This window comes from Neodiprion virginianus, chromosome 3 (assembly GCF_021901495.1).
Source record: "Neodiprion virginianus isolate iyNeoVirg1 chromosome 3, iyNeoVirg1.1, whole genome shotgun sequence".
NCBI classification, from domain to species: Eukaryota; Metazoa; Arthropoda; class Insecta; order Hymenoptera; family Diprionidae; genus Neodiprion; species Neodiprion virginianus.
In genome coordinates, this window is record NC_060879.1 from 34,321,829 (window position 1) to 34,339,462 (window position 17,634).

The 17,634-nt window shown below is 39.7% G+C and overlaps 2 protein-coding genes across 4 annotated transcripts; one reads left to right on the plus strand and one right to left on the minus strand.

The window, feature by feature from the left end:
* The first annotated feature begins 362 nt into the window (after window positions 1-362).
* Window positions 363-10,342, plus strand: LOC124301560 (aquaporin AQPAn.G-like). 2 transcript variants are annotated; one of them, XM_046756759.1, is made up of 5 exons: window positions 363-586; window positions 6,931-7,191; window positions 7,634-7,924; window positions 8,067-8,273; window positions 8,764-10,342. In XM_046756759.1, the coding sequence occupies exons 2-5, from the start codon at window positions 6,931-6,933 to the stop codon at window positions 8,800-8,802; spliced, it is 798 nt and encodes a 265-aa protein (XP_046612715.1). In that variant the 5' UTR covers window positions 363-586; the 3' UTR covers window positions 8,803-10,342. The 2 variants fall into 2 exon arrangements, with proteins under 2 accessions (XP_046612715.1, XP_046612714.1); XM_046756758.1 differs by having other exon boundaries at window positions 364-586; window positions 8,899-10,342.
* On the minus strand, window positions 9,454-16,533 carry LOC124301559 (uncharacterized). Of its 2 annotated transcripts, none has more exons than XM_046756756.1 (2): window positions 16,212-16,533; window positions 9,454-15,211 (listed from the first exon to the last, which is right to left on the minus strand). In XM_046756756.1, exons 1-2 carry the CDS (start codon window positions 16,362-16,364, stop codon window positions 11,903-11,905), a joined length of 3,462 nt encoding a protein of 1,153 aa, XP_046612712.1. In that variant the 5' UTR covers window positions 16,365-16,533; the 3' UTR covers window positions 9,454-11,902. The 2 variants fall into 2 exon arrangements, with proteins under 2 accessions (XP_046612712.1, XP_046612713.1); XM_046756757.1 differs by lacking the exon at window positions 16,212-16,533 and adding an exon at window positions 15,743-15,805.
* Between the last annotated feature and the right edge of the window lie 1,101 nt (window positions 16,534-17,634).

Sequence of the window (17,634 nt, forward strand, 5' to 3'; positions counted from 1 at the left end):
CAATTATATTACACCATTGCAAAACTCAATTCGTTAGGATATAATAATAATCGAGTATTCTATCCAAACGAAACACGCAGCAATGAGATTGGGCAAAAGTGAGTTGCTCAAAATGGAAAATCCGATAAATCGTCGATAATTTTCTCACTCATTTTCCTTTCGACGTTTTCCCTTTACCAAAACCGAATCGCTAACAAAGCTCGCTAATCGTAAGCACCTGACGGCCCCTTCTAGGCGACGAGGGAGGAGGTGGCAGTTCCAACGAGTGATATCCCTACCCTACGACGTCTTCGGGAGGCAGCGCCGGGTAAAGCCGGCGAGGAAGCGGTCGCTGCGGCACTATATAGGTATGTATGTGACATTATGCCGGGGTACACAGTACGCAGTTGAGACTCGAGATCCCCGGAGTTGTGCGACCGCTCCGCGAACCGCAAACCGGTGAGAAAAAGTTACCAAGAAAGAACTTCGAACTTCGCGCGGGGAAGACAATTCGAGCGGAACAGACTGCATCAGTGATTTAACATTTTCCAAATTTTATTTGCAACTACGGTTCGCCCTTAACGCAGATCACACATTTTTCGTCAGGGTAAGTTTTTCGATCATTTACTCTATTGCGCTGTCTTATTTTAGAGCTGTAGTAGCAACGACGAAAATTCAGATGTGATATTCAAATTTTGAATACCATTCAAGTGGCCGTAATAAATTGAATGAACAGGATGTTAATATAATTGAACGCGGTTACCTTAATCGAGAGTTCGTTTGCATTGTGACAAAGATATTTTAACCACCCACGTTCTAAAGTTATGCAAAACAAAATATATTCATTTTATTCTCTTCTATTCGATACGTTTTTTATTCGGAATATCTACTTGTTACCCTAGAATGTGATTTTCCCTGCCTCAACTACTCTGACTGTTTATATAAATGCAGGAATATGGTGCAACTTTTTGACCTTCACGGTGATTGTTTCACGTTTTATAAGATTGCTGTAAAAAATTAATAATAACTTCGTTCCGTGCCAAGGTTTGGTCCTTAGACTCGATTATCGTTACGCCTTTGCCTCCAGGTGTATCTATGCAAATGCTATTTCAAAATGATCAGTCATGAGCCAACGAATGTTTCAAGTTTCTTAAAACCGAATTCAGATTGTGATCAGCAGAAATGCGTCGTATTCGTTTGGAAAATAATATAATGAGAAAAAATCTTACTCGTATAATCTTGCTGTAATCTGTTCCTAATCACACATTTTACTTATATACAATTACATTTCCACTTAGAGGGTATCGGTGTATCTCGAAAAACCCATGAAGTAAAAATTTTCCTACAATTTTGTACTTAAACTTAATGTTCGTGAGCCAATTACAGCACCGGGGATTATTTTATGTTGCCATGAAACCGTCGTAGCTACGCCCTGCGTACAATTACTTATTTACAGGAATATCGCTATCGCGGTTTCGCTACCGGTCTCCAGGAAGGTCACGCAGCGTATGGCACTCGTATATAATTATTGTTCTATCTCAACCGCGGTGAATAATAATTTGTTAAAAAAAAAAAATCGACTCATTGGGTAAGAGGCGTGTCAGTTAACTAACACGTCCGTGAATCAAACATTTTATAAATTTATATGTTCCTGTTTGGTGAAAAAAAAAAACTTTGAACGTTATGTTAAACTGACAAATATATAACGCTGACATGTGTCAAGCGTGTTCCTTATCTCGGGTGAAGAAAAAAAAAAAGAAAATGGGGCTGTATATATATCTGCTCTTGTACTCTTTCCTCCTCTTTCGTACAACGCAGTGTTTCCTTTTATCGATACAGCTTTGTCGATCCCCCTGATTTCATAATAGCCCAATTAAGTTGTCGATACTGCTGGTATAGTTTAAGATAGACTTTGTACGGTGGCAGAAAACGTTTGAAATCCAGGGATTATCCGATAGTTTATTATCGATTAAGTGACGCCGTATAAATAATTTACCGAACCGCTGACGAATAATTAGATGAATAGAAAAATTATTCACATTCCATGTTCGTTGTATCCAGGCATATACAATATACATGTCTCTATAACAACCTTTCGCTGTTGGTGGCTTTGGTAATCCGCTTGGACCGAGGTCTTTGACTCGAAAAACACTCAACAGTTCAACCAACATCGCCAAGTATACATATATTATATATAGGCAAGCAGCATTGCACCGCAGCGTGTGTCAGAGAGTTAAGAATCTTTATCTAACATTCTATGTTTGTCAGGTAATCGAGAACAATAAAGGCGGTGCTTTTGTTTTTCAACCAAGGGTGAAAACCCGCGGGCTGTTTTCTTATCGTCCGTTGAAACATTTGGCTATTTTTGTTGTTTTGTTTTTTTTTTTGTTCACCTTATTTTCGTTTTTTAATTGCACTCCACGAACCGTTTGACACAAGAACAATAATTAACGTAACGTTATTCTCATCGTTCACGTTCGCTCTTCTCCGAATGGTAGAAACTTATTTTTATTCTTTTCTCTTTCATCTAAATATAATATAGGAACTAGTAAGTTTCGGGCACGCGCGGTCGCGCCGCGTCGTTTAAAAACTCGTAAAATAATAACAGTCGTGGGCCGAACGAAAGGTCGGTTCTAGCATTATTTCTACCGTATCTGAATACATGGGACCAGAATTGGCGGACGTGTAATATACGAAACCGAATCTAATCCCATTAGCGTTGTTAAACAAGCCACAGAAACATTTGTTCGTCGTTAGCGAACCCGGTGTTTGTCCATTTTATATACACGGTGTTTAATGATGCTTTTCACAGGCTGTATTGTCCTTGCCAATTCGTATTACACGTACCTATATATAGACCTGCTGCTAGAATAATATCTTGCCGAAGAAATTATTCAACTGATTTTCACCTCCGTTACGTGAAAAATCCGACAAGTGAAGTAGGTACAGTTTATCGCACATGTGACAACTGACGTCAGGGTAATAGAACGACGCTCGATTTATCGATTTTGGATAAACTGATCGTGAGATACAGTCGCACGTTGAAATCCCAAAGTAGGGCAAGGATTGTGATTTTAGTATATAAACATCCGACAAACGGTTCGATCACAGAAATCGGGTGCGGGTTCTAATTCGAAAATACGATTGAAAAAAAATCGTAATTCTACACCAAAGTAACAGCTTTTTTCCAACAGCCGATATCCAATCTGAGGCGAATAGATTCAGCCACAGGAAACACGATCCTCGTTACGGTGAGCTTTAAAAATAGCGATTAAAACTAATAGCTAAAAAGAAAAAAAAAAAAACACAAATCCTGCCATGTCTGCGGATTAATTTGTTTGTACGTTTGTTACCGATAAACTCAAGCACCAGTGTTCCGATTTCCACGAAACTTACACGAATGTCCACCTTACAAGTTCGGGAGTAACATAGGCAAGTGCAAATTACACCGCATCAGTTTTTTCCGATAGAAAAATGATGTACGACGTAAAAACTGATCGTTCGCCGTCGTGATGATCGTGAAAGACTTATTGGGACGTACGGTTAGCAGGAATGGTCTAACTCCGCAATGCGGTACATACTCACCTTGATCGAGAGATAGAGAAAGAGAGGTGGAGAGGGAGAGAGAAAGAGAGAGAGAGAGATAGAGAAACGGGTATATGCACCTAGGCACAGTGTGCTTTATATCCATTCAACGCCGCAGGGCAGAGGTGGGCAGCCGAAAAGGATCTGAGGTGAATAACTGCCCGGATAGGATTGAAGATAATGGTATATGGGGGCCTCGATTCACGCGAGATAAAAAACGAGACGAGAAGAAAAAGGAAAAGAAAACAAAAGAAATAAAAAAAAAAAATTAAGAAAGAATTCGTTGTTGAATCTCTCTCCTACGTGATTACTCTGCAGGGTCAACTTAACGGCACTGGTTTAAATTGGTGCAATCACGCTCCGAAATTCCATGCCCTCTGTGTACCCTGCGACGTGGCCGTCTCGTACGTTCTGCATTGTGTTTTATACATATTACATCGTGCATGTGTAGAACGTTATACTGATTGGCCAATGTAGCAGAAACTGGGCTACGTTCCGAAGATCGTTGCAAATTTTTTTATCAAGGTCTTTTGTTTTATAGAGTGTGATACGTAAATTACGAGTACCGCAATCGTTTACATGATTTCAAATTTCATCAGAGACACGTCGACTCGAATTTTTCTGCCACATCCACGTTCAGATCGCTGAGGTAACTTTCCGATGCAATCGCCGGGTCTTGACTTCGGGAACAAAGAAGATACGGCGGTTATTTTTTTAGAAAAAGCAACAGGTCACTCGTTGAAAAGATTTGTACAAACAACCGAGCAATGATCATGTTTTCGAATTCTCACATGTTTTTTTGGTAAACAATTTGAGTCGACTCATTGGTGTCCGCTGTTTTTCTACCGGTCAATGTTTTACAAAAATACATATTACGTTAGAACAACAAAATTTCTGGCAACTCATTCCGACCTCACAGATTGTCACTCGAACTTGGTGTAGAATTTCATGATTTCATAGAAAAATATTTGGAAATCCTGCGGAATCATTCCGTCATTTAGTGAAGACGGTTAATGCACAAAATGTAATTTGTTTCGTGCAACTGCAGGCACATTTACCGCGTACCTTAAATAGTGAACGACGAAAAGGATGAGCATGGAATTATATTTAAGCTGAGCCGAGAGTAATATCGAAGATGACATCATTCATATTCATCTGGCATACGTTTTAAGACTCGCACAAAAGTTATCTCAATCTTTTCTACCGTGCATTGAACTATTTTTGCCTTCAATTATTCAATTACTGTTGATGCTCGGAACTTGCCACGTCGATTCTATCGTAAACTATAGATACGACCTTCGATTGGGGATAATCGGTGACGAAGAATGGCAACAGTGTAACATTTCGTGCGATTATTTATTGCTCATTATCCACTTCGCACGCGGTAACTGTGATGATAAAAACAACATTTAATGAAGTTTTAGCGCATACCCGTAATCACTGGTAAATACGTACTCGGGTGAAAATCCAGCTGCGCAGCCGGCTGAGTCATCGGAGATTATGAAAAAGCGGCAATATACATTATCGATATTTAATAATAATCAAGTCGAGAATAACCCAAGCGTTTCATGAGCGCGATTTTTATTGAGGATATCCTAATCTTTGGATTAGAAATAAACCGACCACGTTAATTGCGATTCGTGGGCGTAGTAGTAACAAGGCTTGAGAACGCGTCCGCCAATGAGTTACGCATTCGCCTACAATTGTTTACATGAATTAGTTGAGTCCCATTGCCCGCATCGCTGGGAGGAACATCGCTGATTATGGAACAAACGAATGTGGGTGACGGAATGATTTCAGAGTGATTCAATGATCTGACGCGTCTGCAGCTAAACAGGTCGAGAACACAGCCTTCAGGATATGATTATCTGCATGTGTAATACGACACAATGTATACAATTTATGCAAACTTATTTTTATTCGCGTAACTTGTTAAGCGGAATGCATTCGTCGCGTAACTTCTACACAAGGATCGTCCAAGTAACCGCAGCCCCAATTTATACCGAGGGCGACACTTCGTTTTCAATTATAGTTTCAACAGAGAAATTAGTTTACTGTATGGTCGATTAAAATAATTCAATCGCGACGGGTTTTCCAGAGTAGAAAAAGACACTCTTTTTACACAATTCTGGTTGTAAAACCATACGACTTCGCTATCGCATTTTATCATCATTCTAATTGCTAAACAATGCGTAGGGTAGGTACGATTGTACTAACAATCATTGCCGATCCTAGCTTCAATCTCGATTCATATCACACGCGTCTTTTTTGTCAAATGCAAATTGGGACATGGAAATATGCAAGGAAATTGTGTACGTGATGTACATTCTAGTAGTAGACCTGTAAGAAAGTTGGATGCTTCGAGCTCCGCGAGGTGACGCTAAAATACGCGACTATCTGATTTTTAAATTATGAACGTAGGGTATGGTATAAATGTAATTACTGTTAATTGTTTGAAAATTTAACCGTAAAAAATGACCAACTCCTGATTCATGATAAAAGAACATTATTCATCGCACGAATGAACAATTCATTGGATTCGGCGAATCGATGTAACGAAAATATGTTCCGTCGCCAACAAAATTGTAAACGGTTTGAATTTTGTGATTGAAAGAATGTTATTTGCGGAGCGCATTTCAAGCGTCACTTTTCCGCACATCTATTGTCAATATTTCTGACTAAACCCGACCAGCTGTTATTATAAATACCAATGATTTCATTCTCAATATTGGCTAACCGCGGTGTTTATGAGTTCTAATTATACCGTTAGCTTTATCCTTATCAATATTGTGCCCGTAAATAAGGACTTGGTCCTGAAAAATACCGTGTAAATAACCAATTCACATTCCCCCACGTGTATCGTTGCAGCAAACACAAAATTTTTCACACCTCAAGTATAATAAAAGCCACGTCTATTCGGTGTAAAAAATAATCACGCACTAGGTTGCGTGCCTTAGAATCGCCACTTGAAAAGGGTGAGTATTTTTTCGAACCAAGTTGCTCCCTCCACTTGCCAACTAAATTGTAATACGACAAAGTGGCATGATTGTACGACGAATATATGTTGCGCTTATATATTACCGGGGACCGTGTGAGATTACAGGAGCTCGACTCGTCAATGTCACTATCAAACATCACACGTTATAAATAATGCTAACCGCAGAAGCTCCAAGAATAACGGAGCTGTAAGTCACGCTCTTGAGCATACCCTCGAAAAACGAATACGTATTTCAACCCTTCACACATAACTACTTGAAAGATGTTTGGAGTGTTTGCTCTCCAACTTGGCAATAACGCGGTTAGCAATCGGACGTATCCAGTTTCCAAGAACGACTCTCTTTATCTAATAATAAATTCTGTTCTCAGATGGGAGGAATAAAAGCCATTTTGGGAGTGAAGGAACTTTCGGATCGTAAGGCTGGGCTTTACAGAGCTTTGTTCGCCGAGTTCTTGGGCACGCTGCTGCTGAACTTTTTCGGCTGTGGTGCCGTGGCCAACAAAAACAACGTCGTCGCGATCAGTCTTGCCTTCGGCCTGACAGTCGCCGTCGTGATCCAGGCTATCGGGCACATTTCCGGAGGGCACGTAAATCCAGCGGTCACCGTCGGTCTCGCCGTCGTAGGCAAGGTACGTTAAACTCTACGCGAGAGATCTTTTGATCGCGTACCGTGACCTCGAGATTAGAATTACGAGCTCTCCGCGAATGGTCAAAGGGAACCGGTCCACGCGTTCTTTATAGTCTTCGGATTTTGCAAGAGAGATGTATAAAAATAAATAAATAAAAAGAACTAGGCCTTTCCCATATCGGTATAACCGTACACGTCTATATACGAGCATGTGTGTCAACCCAGGGGTTCTCTTCTGTACGTTCTTTGAATGATAAAAAATTAAACTCTGCAATTGGAAATCGTATTACCTTATACCTACGTTGTACATATGCTCTGATTTCAATCGCCGTAATAAGATTTATTTGGTAAAGTACAGCCGGTTATTCGAGGCACCTTATCATCCTCTGCAAGTACCTTGTATCGAGTTTAAATCTAATGAATTTTTTTTCCTACTCACCAAGGTTCCCGTAATCCGGGCGATCCTCTACGTGATAGCGCAGATCACCGGTGCAATAGCTGGATCGGCGATCGTCAGGGCGTTGTCAACGGAAAGCGCGGAAATGCAGGAGTTCTTGGGAACGGTGGGACATGAGCTCCCCGTGAGGGTCGAACAAGCTCTCGGGGTAGAGTTCTTCCTTGGTTTGGTCCTGGTCCTGGTGGTCTGCGGTGCTTGCGACGGAGCCAAGCCCGACAGCAAGGGTATCGCGCCGATCATCATCGGCTTCGCCGTTACCGTCGGTCACTTTGTTGGGGTGAGTAGTAAGCTAGACTGCCGGATTTCCGTACGCCTACTTACTTCCAAGCGGCTGATATCCGGTCCTTCGATTTCGCGGATCGACTACCGGACAGTTAAGAAACAACCGCTGATCCTTCGCGTTCCGTCGTTGATTTCAGATTCCAAGAACTGGGTCTGGGATGAACCCGGCTAGAGCTCTTGGCAGTGCGGTAATCATGGGAAAGTTGGACAACCAATGGCTGTACTGGGTGGGACCACTTCTTGGAGGAATCGCTGGAGCTTTGATCTACGAACACGCGTTGGGACCGGCCGAACAACCGGAACCACGAAGACAGTACGAATTCGCCGTCACCGAGGAGAAAGAGGTATTCGAAACGAAAATGTAGATCCACGATTACCGCGTGGCGAACGAGTCGCTTTTTCGGAACTGAGATCTCGACACCGACATTTTTTAAACCCGGATACAAATTTACGTATACGTGATTTTTTTTTATGGAGTATATGACGAAGATTTTACAAAACGCTACCGCTTTTGAAACGCAGAAAACAGAAGCGCGTCAACTTTTATTCTTTGCACAGTTTTCGAAATTATGCTGTAAATATTGCTGTGAAGTGATGCAGATTTGTAGTCGGAAATTTCATCGCAGTAACGTTCAGAATACTTTTCAATCTATGATTGCTTGTACGCGCTATACGAAATTACTTTGCGAAAAATCGGAGATTCTAAATTCTTTTTGGCTGTCCATTTTACCGGATTAGTTTTATAGTTTATAGAGTAAAGCATGAAAATGGTAGAATAGTAAGGAAAAATAGAACAAGTGCCGCGTGTAACGGCCGCTTGTGTTTTTTCTACAGCGATTCGAGTACATAGACAGCGGGAGGGACGAACTTTGAATGATGCTGAAAAATGAAAACTAAAAAGAAAAAAGAATTTCAATGCATACAGTAAGAATAAAGAAACGATTTGTGAATACGCAACTTATTTTGCAGCTGCAGCGACTCAACAAGAAGGGTGCGACTCCTGCTTGATCCGGGGCTTAAAACCGGTCTTTGTAACGCCGAAATTAACCAGCATGTTGCGCAATACAAACCGCCAATTCCACATAACCAACATACCCTGCACACAATTACGCAATACGTTGAACCGTCGCTTCTCATCTTCTGTTCGTCCATTTTCTCATTCGTGGCTCTTCGGCTTCCAAGTCATGTTACCTACGTAATACTAGCGTAAATTTAAACACATCGAAAATTTCATTATGATAAAAATCCAAAGATTACTCCACTTGCAGTTTTTAATTTAGTAATAATCATTCATCGTTAGAATATTCTTTTAAAACTGATAACCAAAAACCTCTGAATCCTCGGTGAAGTTAATTTTCTGAAATTTACTAAAAGGCTATTGAACGTTTCGGGGTTTCTTTTGTTTTCGCATTTGTTTTGGAAAGAAAAAGAATACTGAAGAGTGAGAATTATTAATAAACACTATTATTGACAAAGATCGCGGTAGACGACAAAATGTGTTGAATTGAAAGTTTTTTCAGAAAATTTCCTCTATAATTTTAAGTCATTGATAGAAGATTCACGAATACGAGATAACTCATGATACGACCGAATTGTTTTTTTATCACTCAGACTGTCATCCGTTGCAGGATGAACGTCCAGTTTATCGTTGTAGTATTAAATCCTTCAGCCTGTACAGCTGTTACTTTTGACTTGATTAAACGTTACAGGGATACGATTTCGCGACTGTCGATCTTAGAATCTTAGGTGTACCGTTCACCGCAAACTTAAGGTTTGAAGTCCTGGTGCCAATAAAATTTTGAAATATTTACAGATATACAAACTCGAAGATTTTTTATCATTACTTTTATACTACGAGGTCGATTGCAAATTTCCCAATGAAAATATTTTGCTTGGTCCAATTCCGTTATTCCCACGTGTCGAAATGAAATTATTTTATCATTTCACGTTAAAGCCGGAAACATTGTTAGGTAAAAAAAAAAGAAAAAACAGCGAAAGAAATTGTAACTTAGGTGAAGTTCATTATTTGAGAATAAATACTCGGTTGTTGACTGAATAGGATAATCTTAGCGCAATCATTGCGCAAACAGTCCAGTCAGATAAGTCAAAAGATATCAGAGCGCGGAAACTGCCTAGCTTATTTGAACTCGGAAAAGTGGAGTAGAGGACTACGTTATCATCCGGTACGAAACTCAACCCGTACCATCGCATACTCTCATATCATTTGTGCATTTAATTTATGATTTAACGATCACGAGTATTCTTCTATTCATACGTCATTCTAACAATAACGTAATATTAATCTAAATCATAGAACATTGATGTTACGTAATTTAATCATGTAAATTTTACTCGTATAAGCCTGTATCTATGTCATTACTGTGTTCTGTAATAAAACATATTTTATACATAATACGAACAGTTTAAAAAAAAAAATCCACCTACCTCTTCCACTTCCTTGCGCTGTCAACTTAGTTTTAGGAAAGCACAGCGCACGTCTATACTCATTTTCGGCAAATATGAAAGTTTCTTGATCACAGGTTAGAGTTACATGGCAGTTCTTGGGTTTTCATCGAATATTACACTGATATGCCAATCATTCTTGACTGGTAGAATGTTCAAATTATTCAACTTCAACTGATATAATGTGCATCTGAAACGGAATTGTAGATTTTGTACAAATTCTAATCGATATGTGGAGACATGCGGTGAGGAAGACGTTCTAAGACAGAAAGACGTAAATAACGAGTGACGGTAGATCGATTACTTTCGCATGTACACAGTTCCTTGTATTTATGACAGTACAGCAAAGCAACTGCATTCGCAGAAATACATGCGTTCTTAAATCTAAATGGCTTTATAGATTTACAATAATACGAAAGTAAGATAGAGATAACTCGTGATCCTCGTCCAAGTATGATATTTTAATATGGACATAAAGTGGGTAAAAGATCCGATCGTTGTCAATCGTGTGTCAGTGTCAAGTCAAAATGCTGTGCTACTTTTTTGAATTTGTAATTCAAGTACGGTGTGGCTGATGGAATTACATTCGTAAATCCCAATACAAGTATGTACACGTTTCTGATTATTGTAATCTGATGTGTATTGACTGAAATTTGAGTCTTACATGTTTTATTATTGTAATACATTGAGATTAAATACTCTGTTTTAAAATGAACCTTGATTGGCTGTTAGATGAGAAATTCTAAAATTAGTACAGCTTATTATTAGATCTAGAATGAGGAAGAACACACCCAAGTGTTTGTCATTTCATGAGGCCGAATTTAGTAACGTTATTGTAACTATTCACGTTTCGGAAAACCAGTTATTTCGTCATTTTATAGGGAAAAAGTTATAATTGAAATCTTCTAACTTAGCTACTACAGTCACTACAAAATTGAAAAATAGTAATTTTATCCATCAATATTTCGCTACGCCAACGTTAATAAGTTCAGCCTCATATCATTTCTGTAAATAATCTTAAAAAGGTGGCAATTGTTTTCCCCACTTTATATGCATATTACCTACCACGCTTGAAATAATTCGAACATTGATAAATGATGGTATCGTCGGCGTGCAATTGACAAAAATGTGCTGAAATTCAGGTATAAACGTCATTACGGTTTCTTTTATCCTTCTGTAACTTACAGACAATCAATTACCTGGTATTTAAATATTAAAAATCTGACAACACGAAGCATATTTGTCTTGTTACTGTGATGATGTATTACATTATTTAAAATATCATGTATTTGTCTCAAAAAATTTTGTCTAGGCAATGTCTGTTACAACATTGTACTGAAATTAACCAAAACTTGATGTTTGTTCTTCAGCCCTCCCAATGCTTTATATATATATATATGTATATATATATATATCTAAATAAATGTATATTTTGCAGAGGCTTCTGTCATCCTAGAATAATAATCTTAATTCAAACCTTAATCCAAAATCTTTAGACGTCAATATTTTCTTAACTATCGAGTTGTGATAACTTATCCTCAATGCTATCCTGTGTTTCATTTGAATCGTGCAAATTGATTGTTTCATCTGCTAACTCGATTACAGACTCCTCTAGCTCTGGAACTTCTGTTTTTGGATGATGCAATCCAGAATCTGAACCAACAAAGACCTCTGCTGGTTCGGTACCTTCCTGACCATCCAGAGACAGTGAAGAATCTGGCTGAGTCTCTTCGTTACCTACGGTACTTTCACTGATTTGGATTTCTACCATATCCCCAGTTTCGTCTTGAGTGTGCATTATTTCATCTTCACTCTTATCGCCAGCTTGTAGATCTTCTAACAATGACTCTCGAGTTTTATCTTCAACTGTTTTCGCCGCTTCTTGGGTATCGGTAGGATCCTCTTCCATCGACTTGTCGCCCTCCAATTTTAATTCTATATTTTCTTCGAGTGCGGATATTTGACTGAAATTACCCAAGACATTATCTTGCATTTTCATCACATTCTCTGAAGAGTCAAGAATGCTGCTTAATTCACGGCTCATCGAATTGTCGTCAACATGTTGCGATTCCTCTGTTTTCACCAGAATAATCTTTTTGTTACCGTAGACCTTGGAAGTGCTCGTTACGATTGGTTTCTTATAATCTCTCTTTGGCATTTCTAATGTTGAAACACTGTCTTGTGATAGTTTTTCTTTTTTTATAGTGACAATATCTTTTTCATCACTGTCATACTCCTTCTCTTCATCAAAAACGCTTTGCTTTCTTTTAACGAAGACTCGTTTTAGAGGCAGTTGCTGTTCCTCTTCAGATTCGTCTTGTCTTTCGGGCAGCATGTCTTCGACGGACTCTACTTCTTGATTTTTACGTGCTTGCAACTCTTCAATTTTCAATCTTTGCTGTTCCACACGTTTCTCAAGCTTCTCCAATTTCACTTTCGTACTTTCTGGATTCTCTTCATTTTCGTCTGTCGATGTTACTGGCATATCTGATCCTTTTAGCACTGTTTTACCATCGGATGATTTTAGTTGGGTACTCGACGGCTTCACGTCACCTTGAGAAGTGCTTGTTGCCAATTGAGAAGTTTTCAATTCAAATTTCGGATCTGTCAATTTAGATTCCAAAGTGCTGGTTTTCAGCGTCACAGATTGTTGGAGGTCTTCTGCAACCTGTAGCAAAGTGTGTCCTTGAATGTCAAGTTTATCCTTCGGTTTCTTCACAACCACTCGCTTAACAACATTTCTTGTCGGCAATTTTGCAAGCTCTGCTGGGTCAAGAATTGTTCCGTCCGGATTCATAATTACTTCGCGTGTAGTATCCCCTTGTCTGATAATTCTTCGCACGATGACTCTCTTTGTAACTTTAGTTGCGCTCCCTGGTGTGCTCGTCGGAGTTTCGCTTTCTTTGATACTTGATGCAAGAGCCTGAGCTCCTTCGGCGCCACCTTTTCTGACAACTATTCGCTTTATAACTTTAACGGTATTGACAGATTTTGGAGTAGCGGACAAGGCATCTGTTTTTGAGACTTCATCCTTTGGAGTTGGACCAGCTACGTTACTCGTTGACAACTGATTGGACGCTGAAGCCGGTGTCCCATGCTGAGAGCGAGATTGACCGAGGTTAGCAGTCGTTGGTGAATCTTTGGACTGTTCCTGTGGAATGTTTTGATGTTTGAAGGGTATCTTGTGTTCTTTGAAAACAGATGCGACTATCTTTTGTACCTCAGCCTCGGTGTCATCCATTCGATGCTGGGTACGAAGCTTCGGAGTTGATTCACTGTCCGAGCTGACAGATCTCACTTCTGATTTAGTTGATACAATTTTAGCAGACTGTGAACCACTGGGAGTGGATCTACCCTTAACATCCTGGATTTCCCTTCTGTGAATGGGCATCAATGTCTTAATTGTCTTCTTCACTAAATTTCCATCCTTGTTCCTCACGTAAACAACTTGTTCTTTTCTATCTGACTTTTCCATCTCTTCGTCACTCTCTGGCGGCTCATGCTTTGGAATCTTTTTCGTGACAGATGCAGGTGGTTCGTAATCATCATCACCGTCAGTATCCTCCTCCTCTTCCTCTTCCTCCTCAGACTCGGAATCAATTTTCTCTTTCCGAATTTCTGGCCTTAATCCATCAGGACCCATCTTTTCACCTGCCTCGATGTGCTGTTTGATATGGGTAACGTAATCGGCTCTATTTCTACACGATTCCTGGCATATTTCACATGTCAGCCCCATGCCACGTTTGGCGTGCGTCAGCTGATGCACTTCCAAGCTTTCTTTGCGTTTGAAGGCTTTGCCGCACTCCTCGCATGCGTGAGGTTTCTCAACGGAATGAGTTCTCATGTGTCTCGTCAGATGATGAGAGAGCAGGAAGGATCTCGGGCACAATTTGCACAGGAAAGGCCTATGTCCAGCATGAGTTGTCAGATGTTTAGCCAATTTGGTGCTGGACCTGAAAGCCTCCTTGCAGTACTCGCAAATAAAGTTCTTGTCATCGCTATGCAGTAGTTCGTGACGCTCCAGACCTTGTTTGTAAGTGAATCTCTTGTTACAAATGTTACACTGGTAAGGCTTTACAGATTTGTGTACCGTTGCCTCGTGTTTTTCAAGATCGTCGGTGTTGAAAAATTCTCGGTCGCAATGCTGGCATCCATATCTCAGCTCGTCTCTGTGGATCTTTTCGTGACGTTGCAGTAGACTGATTCTGGCAAACTGTTTATGACAGATCTGACATGTGAACGGTTTTACTTCCGAATGAGTGGTCGCGTGCTTGGACAGATCGTATTTTGTAAAGAAGAGCTTGTCGCATTCGGTACACTTGTAGTTCCGGTCTCTGTGAGCTCTCTGAATATGAAGCTGAAGAGCTTGTCTCAGAGGGAATGTTCTGTCGCACTGATCGCAAGCGTGAACTCTTATCTCTCCCGGTTCTAGTTTCCTACCATCTTTCTCGTTCGGACTCTCATTTCCTCCATCGCTACCTCCATCCTGCTCATCGTACATGTCGTGATGGTCCATGTTATCAGATTGCTTGTCGGACTGCCAATCCCTTTCCCGTTCTCGTCTTTCCCTCTCACCTTCCTCCAATCTAGGTTTCTTCGACTGGTCATTCTGGGATCGTTGATCAGGTGTTTTGTTGTTACCAACGTCCGGCGGGTAACTTGGTAAAGCCGGAAATGGTCGAGGCAATACTCCTGACACGGGATAAGCTCTCAACGCCTCATCAGCCTTCTTACACTGGATTTTGAATTTGTAAGAACGATCAAGATTCCAGCGACAAACACTGCATATCATCTGAGGCATTCCATCCGCAGCGTACACCTTAAAATAATATACAAGTCTGTAGTGTGTATTAATATATCATTTCCACAATTCATGTTATCAGATACATTGAGTCTTATTTGCTTGAAGTTAATTCCATCAACAACATCGGTCTTTACTACAATTTGTACTGAAGTCACTTTTAAATCTAAGTCAAAATCATACAGGCATTGCTGTAATAAAATACAAAATATACCAACAGTAGAACACAAAAATTAATCCAAGCTGAAACCTTGATTGCCATTAATAATATACTTATCGTCAGCTCACTGCGATTGTTTTTTTTTTCTCACCAGTTACTGTTTCAAGAACCCTAAAGGGAATGAGTAAAAATTTTTTGTTTGAAAAATCTGATGCAAGAATGAGGCATGAAATCACATAAAATGATTTAAATATGAAGTAATCGAACATAACTTAGAATGAATGTACGTATCAAATAATGGTACTTCAGGTTTACAGTAGAAACGGCTGTAGAAATTGTTTAAATTTCTTAAAATTTATTTGATTTTTTCTCGATTTAGGAAATCTCACAATATTTGAAAGCAGAAGGATAATTGTAACATTTAACGGTACTGACATATACCAAAAGAATGTAAGACCCTAGAATATAGGTTCAAAGATTATGTAGACAAAGAAAATAATTTTCCGTCGAAGCATAATACGATACATTTGCTGATAAAGAGTATAACGGGTGAGCGTGCTCGAAAGAGATCCGTACTTGCAGTCGAGGGTGGATGTTCCCGCCAAAATACGACTATACGACTATAGCTCGCCGCGATCCGAAGTTAGCGGAGACAGAGTATACCTATAATACCGTTCAATGCCCCTGCTCACATAGCAATGTGAATTCCTACGTTACCCATGCAAGTCAACGCTATTGACTGAATGCTATTTTCCGATGAATTGTATGATGAGCAATATTTGAGTAAGGCCAAATCGCCAAGACGGATGTACGTTCGTTGGGAACCGAGTAAATAATCTGAGTGGGAAAAATAGTTACCTCGATAGCGACGCACGACATGATTTGCAGGGTAAGCGGCACCTGGAACGGCTTGCTGTGGTCCTTTTCGTAGATGAAGCTAAGTGGCTCGGACTCTGTCAGGCAGAATCGACATACCCGCCTAGATCTAAGCGGTGCCGGTCTGTTCTCCATTTTCCACTCCCGAAACTGCGTGCCCGGTTGTAATTACACTATTTTCGAACGTTATTTACAGAAATTCATCAATAAAAACGACGCCGAGCGTCGGTAAGCGTCGCGTAGTCGTCACGAGCGAGATACGATATACCGCTATGGAGTATGGCGGAGACTCGGGCGCCTATTTCCCTTCGCGTGGCGTCCTGGGAGTCGCGACTGCGAGGACTTTACGCACTAGCGCCGCTCACCGCGTATCGATTCGTTCCCCTGCTCGGTCGGTAACTGCCGGGCGGGCGACTTGCTATCTACTAATCGCTGCGGCTCGCCGCAGTTCACCGGAACACCGTTAGAGCTTTTCAATCGATCAAACTAATAATCTACTACAGTACAAAAATAATAATAGAATAATTCGCCCTTGTATTAGAATAAAATGCAGGTTGGTGTGAGAACTTATAGTCAGAGACAGTTAAAAAATGATATAATAATAAAATAGAGCAAATCCATGTCGGTTAACTTATTCTAAGCACGATGGAAATTTACTCGCAAGAATTTGCGTTTCGTTCAATTTAGACGCACAAAAGTTTTTGTTCACATATTGCGGTCGAAGTTGCAGATTATTTTTCCGTTAATCGTTACACACTTCGCTAATCGAATTTTATTTTGTCGTTAGGAATTCACAGATTTTTTATTTTAGTTACCCAGATAAGTAAATAAATATAATTACAACTTCAATTGATATATTAATCAATTAACACGACGATTTCTAAAATTTTCGAATCAATTTCATCACACATGAAATACGCTAGTAGGCACACGATAATTAACTACGCGTCATATTTTCTGATTCGAAAGTGTTCAGAATTTCAATTCCATTAACTCAAAGCTATTATAATATTATTAAAGTAATGTCGAAAAAACTCAACAACCGTAAAATAAAAGGACGTCGGCAATTATATACCTATCATTGATGATTCCTTAAAACTAACATTTTCACACACGATTAAGCTTGTTCAAAAATAGTGTTTCACATATCCGTGAATTGAAAAAAAACGTCATTATTGGATTAACATAGCTACTTATTTTTCAGTGTAGGCGAGGTTCCATTTTTATGGTACAATATTATCTATCGGTACGTATATGGCACATCTCGAAATTAGGGGATAGTAAAATAATATTCCCATTTTCAAAGGTTTTCGACGAACGCTGCAGTGCAAGTAATGCAATAACTACTTTTACTTTGTAATTGCAATTGCCTGTGAGAGGCGATATTTTATAGATACTGTGTAAC

Coding starts and splice junctions, on each gene's coding strand:
- LOC124301559 (XM_046756756.1), bottom strand. CDS start 16,364: ATGGAGAACAGACCGGCACCGCTTAGATCTAGGCGGGTATGTCGATTC. Junction 15,212..16,211: donor TGTCGTGCGTCGCTATCGAG/GTAACTATTTTT, acceptor TATTATTTTAAG/GTGTACGCTGCGGATGGAAT.
- LOC124301560 (XM_046756759.1), top strand. CDS start 6,931: ATGGGAGGAATAAAAGCCATTTTGGGAGTGAAGGAACTTTCGGATCGT. Junction 7,192..7,633: donor GTCTCGCCGTCGTAGGCAAG/GTACGTTAAACT, acceptor CTACTCACCAAG/GTTCCCGTAATCCGGGCGAT. Junction 7,925..8,066: donor CCGTCGGTCACTTTGTTGGG/GTGAGTAGTAAG, acceptor CGTTGATTTCAG/ATTCCAAGAACTGGGTCTGG.